This window comes from Channa argus, chromosome 9, assembly GCF_033026475.1.
Source record: "Channa argus isolate prfri chromosome 9, Channa argus male v1.0, whole genome shotgun sequence".
NCBI classification, from domain to species: Eukaryota; Metazoa; Chordata; class Actinopteri; order Anabantiformes; family Channidae; genus Channa; species Channa argus.
This window is the reverse complement of record NC_090205.1, coordinates 4,479,067-4,485,066: the sequence shown is the minus strand read 5'-3', so window position 1 is coordinate 4,485,066 and position 6,000 is coordinate 4,479,067. Positions and strand designations below refer to the sequence as shown.

The 6,000-nt window shown below is 39.5% G+C and overlaps 1 protein-coding gene across 1 annotated transcript; it reads left to right on the top strand.

Moving 5' to 3' along the window:
- Positions 1–3,691: 3,691 nt before the first annotated feature.
- On the top strand, positions 3,692–4,816 carry LOC137132934 (trace amine-associated receptor 8a-like). Its single transcript, XM_067515965.1, has 2 exons — positions 3,692–3,858; positions 4,000–4,816. The coding sequence occupies exons 1-2, from the start codon at positions 3,692–3,694 to the stop codon at positions 4,814–4,816; spliced, it is 984 nt and encodes a 327-aa protein (XP_067372066.1).
- Positions 4,817–6,000: the final 1,184 nt, after the last annotated feature.

The following is a 6,000-nucleotide window of genomic DNA, read 5'->3' as shown; positions in this document are numbered from 1 at the left end:
GAGGGTGTCTGCTTCATGAATCTGAACTGGGAGCTGCTTCCACAGGAGAGGAGCTTGATAGCTAAAGGCTCTGCCTCCCATTCTACCTTTGGAAATTCTGGGAACCACAAGTAGGCCTGCATTTTGAGATCGAAGTGGTCTACTGGGATGATATGGTGCTATGAGATCTTCTATATATGATGGAGCCTGACCATTCAGAGCTTTATATGTAAGAAGCAGGGTTTTAAAATCTATTCTAGATTTAATGGGAAGCCAATGGAGAGAAGCTAGTGAAGGTGAAATATGATCTCTCTTGCTAGTTCCAGTCAGCACTCTTGCTGCAGCATTTTGGATTAATTGCAGGCTCTTTAGGGAGTTACTGGGGCATCCTGAAAGTAGTGAATTACAGTAGTCCAACCTAGAGGTAACAAATACAAGGACCAGTTTTTCGGCATCACTTTCAGACAGGTCAGACTCCTAATTTTGGCAAGTAGGTGGAAGAAGGCTGTTCTAGAGATTTGTTTTATATGTGAGGTAAAGGACAAATCCTGGTCAAAAATAACTCCAAGGTTCCTTGCAGTAGTACTAAAAGCCAGACTTATGCCATCTAGAGTAACAATATGGTTGGACATCACGTCTCTGAGATTTATTGGCCCAAATACTGTGACTTCAGTTATGTCTGAGTTTAGAAGTAAAACATTTTGGGATATCCAGGCCTTTAAGTGTTGTAAGCATTCTTGAAGCTATGATTATTTTCATCCGGTCCCATAGATAAATATAGCTGGGTATCATCAGCATAGCAGTGGAAATTTATGGAGTTGCCTAATAATGTTGCCTTAAGAAGACATATATAAAGTAAAAAGTATTGGTCCTAACACAGAGCCTTGTGGAACTCCATAGCTAACCTTTGTGTGCATGAAGGATTCATCATTAACATGAACAAATTGAAATCTATCAGATAGATAAGATTTAAACCAACCTAGTGCAGTTCCTTTAATCCCAATTTAATGTTCCAGTCTCTGTAATAAAAAGTTGTGATCAATGGTATCGAATGCAGCACTAAGATCTAACAGAACAAGTATAGAGATGAATCGATTATCTGAGGCCATGAGAAGCTCGTCCACCATTACAACAACAAACTGATGATTTGTGTCAGGCTGAATCACAATGGGTGGAGAGGTGAACAGCTTCCTCAAGCAGGTGAAAGTGCTCTCAGCGTGATGAGACCAGTGGAATAAGGTGACAGGGGACGTTAGTTTGCTTAGACGAATGGCCACTGTACTGTAGTTTTTAATGAAGCGCCGGGAGAAAATTGGCAAAGCTCAGGAAACGTTGTAGTTGTTTCCTCGTCTCATGTCTGGGCCACTAGGTAACAGCCCGTGCTGTCTCGGGGTCAGCTCTCACCTCCCCTTCTCCAATGAGAAACAGGATGAACACTGTTTTTACATGGAACTCGCATTTTTATGCTTTGACAAAAATTTTACTTTCTAACAGTCTCTGTAGCACCAGCCGGACATGTTGTTGATGTTCATGGAGAGTTTTAGAGAATATTAATATATCATCCAGATAAACAAAGCAAACCTTTTGATGAAGTCCTGCAGAATGTTGTTGTTCAGAGACTGGAAGCTCCCTGGGGCATTTGTCACACCAAAAGACATAACCAGGTATTCAAAGTGGTAGAGAGGGGTGTTGAAGGCGGTTTTCCGCTGAGTGAAAACCAGACGACACTGGACGAGAAAACCCACGACACTCATCCAGGTAGCTAGAGAAGGGCTCGGGCCGAGGCATATAGGACTTTTGGACTGTTATGGCAGAGAAGTCTCTAGAGGGGAAGCAGAGGGGCTATACATGTGGTAAGGGAAGTTTATTGAAAATCACAAAACTGGTAGGAAAAGGAGGAAAGGGAGCATAGGAGAGGTGTGTCATTCTTGGAAGGGGAGACTGGTGAGTGGCCGGAGGAGCTTGGAGTCACGGTGCAGGGGGGAGCGATGGACCTGGGGAATAGCAGTTTGAGGCCAGGGGTAAAGAGCCGTGGAGACGAGGAGCTGAAGAGACGAATGGGGTGGGGGAGAGCGGTCGGAGATTCTGTAATGGGAGAAAAACAAGGACTGTTCCAGGAGTTCAGGAAAAAAGTCTCTGATACCATGTGGTCAACTAACACGATCTGGTGACTTGTGGTGTACAGGACACCAGTACATGTACAGCTGTCATCAAGGTGGGTGATTGAGTGGAGGTGTGGCCACTGCTGCAGTTCCAGGTCCCCTAAAAACACAAACACACATAAACGCGGGGAGTGGGAGAAAGGAGGGGAGAGGGTGATGGAGGAGTGGGTGTTGTGACAAAGACTTTAAAACAGTTACACATCTAAGTATTGGACAACAGACAGTGAGACCAATTCACACAAGATAAAAAATTATTATTAAATTATAGTCAGTGAACTAAAGGAATACTGTAAAACACATTTAATTAACATAAAAATATAGATAAAACAGTGATGAATTCAATATAAGGGAAATGGCAAAACTCATATAAACATATTATATAATATGTTTATATGAGTTTTGCCATTGCCATATCTATCTATCTATCTATCTATCTATCTATCTATCTATCTATCTATCTATAGATAGATAGATAGATAGATAGTATCTATAGATAGATAGTATCTATAGATAGATAGATAGATAGATAGATAGATAGATAGATATAGATATATATACCTACATATAGATATATATATATATATACTAAGGCAATAAATGAATATTGCACACAAGATGTTTTAATCAAAAGCCAGGTTAAATAGGGTTTTAAGTTTGTATTTAAAAACACCAAGACTATTTTAAAATCACTACAGAAGCTGACAGACAACCAATGTATGAACTTTAAAACAGTTGTAATATGTTTTCTCCTGGTTCTTGTCAGGACTCTGGAAACAAAGTTCTGAATCAACTGTAACTGTCATATGAGGTATTTGGGTCGACCAGAATGGAGATTGTTACAATAGTTCAATCTGCTGAATATACAGTGCTGACAAAAAGTATTTGCCCCCTTCCTTATGTACTGTGTGTGTAGATACTATGTGTGTGCAGTTGTGTTCTGGTTAAGCTTCTAGTTCTGGGACTCCTAACTACTAATGTCTAAAAGGGCATCAATGGGCCCAGTGACATCAGGAGACACAGCCACATAAAGGGGGGTGTCATCAGCGTAGCTGTGAAATGAGATGCCATTTCTCCTGAAGATACCAACTACTATAGAGAGAATATATAAAAGTTAAAAAAGTAGTGGTCCTAAAATAGATCTTTAGGGGGTTTGAATACAATTTCACAAGTTTCAACAAACTGTCTGCCACATAGATACAATGAAAACCAGTTTAAGCAGTTCCAGATTTCCCAATTTGTCCCTTCAGTCTATTTAAAAGAATCTGATGGTCAACTGTATTAAAAGCAGCACATAAGTTCATTAGTCGTAACGTTGAGATTAATCCTAATATCATTAACTATTTTGACTAAGGCTGTGTCTGTACTGCCATGACTATGGAAACTGGACTGAGACATAACACACACACACAAACCATGAGATGACACATGAACAAACACATTCATTTCTAAGTAACAGTAAGTTAGAGGAGGGACTGAAGAGCTACATAAATTATAAAACAGAGAGCTTTGGTCACAGAGCTACCAGAGTTCAGCAGCTTCTCCTCTGTCTGATGACGATGGAGGAAGTCGAACTCTGCTTCCCACAGTTCAACATGTCCTGCCGGAAGACAAAGCGTCCTCTCTCTGTCTCTGTTCTTATTTACATTGTGCTGTCCTTCATCTCTCTGCTCACTGTGACTCTCAACCTGCTGGTCATCATCTCCATCTCACACTTCAAGTAGAGACATGTTTTGATCTGTAACTCAACTGTATTGTGAGAAAGTAGTTTTTTCTTTAATGTTTTTGAATTTGATAAAGTTTCTTTATCTGTTCAAATGATAACTGATATTACAGAAGTATTTTGCTCTTATGCTTCCAGACAGCTCCACACTCCCACCAACCTCCTCCTCCTCTCTCTGGCTGTCTCTGATTTCTTTGTGGGCCTCGACATGTTGTTTCAAATTATGCTCATAAACGGCTGCTGGTTACTCGGTGACCTCATGTGCACTTTCTATGCTGTTTTTGACCATACTGTTGCTAGTTCCTCAATAGCAATGATGGTTCTCATATCTATTGACCGATATGTGGCTATTTGTGACCCTCTGCATTATTCCACCAAAGTCACTCCAAGAAGAGTTACAGTCTGTGTTTCACTTTGTTGGATCTTATCTTTCTCCTATTCCGTCATAGTGATAAAAGATGCCTTGAAACAACCAGGCAGATATAATTCATGTGTGGGAGAGTGTGTGTTGAGCTGTGATATTATTCATCAATTTACAGATATTATTGTCATTTTCCTTATTCCTATTACTGTTGTCATAGTTCTGTATATGAGAGTATTTGTGGTGGCTGTGTCTCAGGTTCGAGCCATGAGGTCTCACATTGCAAATGTCTCACTCCAGTGTTCTATGAAAATAACTGTGAAAAAGTCTGAGTTGAAAGCAGCTGGGACTCTGGGTGTTGTTATACTTGTGTTTCTAATATGCTTGTGTCCATATTTCTGTGACACTGTGACAGGTCAGGACACATTTGTCAGTGTTTCATCTCCGTCCTTTGTAGTATGTCTCTATGGTTCCAACTCCTGTCTAAACCCCTTGATCTATGCCTTATTTTACCCCTGGTTTAGAAAATCTATTACGCTTATTTTTACACTTCAGATTCTGAAGCCTGGTTCCTGTGAGACAAACATGCCTTGAAGAGACTCTGAGGACTAAAGGAAATCTGTCTGCATATGTTAACGTTGTGTCAGGACAGTGTGTGAAGGCCCTAATTCAACTATTTTCCCATTACTGTCTATTCTGTATAGAGTATGTGAGTATCTGTGGTAGCTGACTCCAAAAGTCATTTCAGGGTCTGGTCTCTTGGTGAGGGGGGGCTGGTTATTGTCAGGAGCACAGGCTCTTTTCCTATGACCATTACAACAACAAGGATGAACTTCTCTCTGTACTGTCCCTGAATACAAGACCACTGCTGCTGAGAAACGGAGGCTGCTCTCTGTGCTGTCAATGCTATTCTGTGTTACTGTCTGAATATAAAACGTGCCAGAAAATGATGGATCCACTTGTTCCAACATGACACAAAGACAATAAAAGGCAAGTCAAACAATGACAATAATGGCCATAAAGCATAAGCATTAAAACGAGGTGATAACACATCTAAGTATTGGACAAGAAGACAGTGAGACAAATGCACACAAGATAAAAATACATTTAAAAATTATAGTCCATGAAATATAAGAATACAATTAAACACATTTCATTTACATAAAAATATAGATAAAACAGGGATGAATTCAATGTAATGGATATGAGATATATGAGAGAAATGACAAAACAGAATATATATATATGTGTGTGTATGTATATATATATATATATATATATATATATATATACATACACACACACACACACACACACACATATAAAGATGATGAATCAATATCGCACACAAGATGTTTTAATCAAAAGCCAGGTTAAATAGTTGGATTTTAAGTTTGTGTTTAAAAACACCAAGACTTCCTGTTGTTGTGAGATCCTCAGACTGTTTGAAGCATAAACACTAAAAGCTGCCTTATCGAAAGGTTTCTGTCCTGAACTTTGGAACAACTGAAAGACTTGTGCTAGGTGATCTGAGTGTATGGACTGGACACATGTCCGATAAATAGACTGATGCAAGACCATGAAGTGCTTTAAAAAAAAAGTGACTATTTTAAAATCACTACAGAAGCTGACAAACAACCAATGTAAGGACTTTAAAACAGCTGTAATATGTTTTCTCCTGGTTCTTGTCAGGACTCTGGAAACAAAGTTCTGAATCAACTGTAACTGTTATATGAGGTATTTGGGTCGACCAGAATGGAGATTGTTACAATAGTTCA

Coding starts and splice junctions, on each gene's coding strand:
- LOC137132934 (XM_067515965.1), top strand. CDS start 3,692: ATGACGATGGAGGAAGTCGAACTCTGCTTCCCACAGTTCAACATGTCC. Junction 3,859..3,999: donor ATCTCCATCTCACACTTCAA/GTAGAGACATGT, acceptor TTATGCTTCCAG/ACAGCTCCACACTCCCACCA.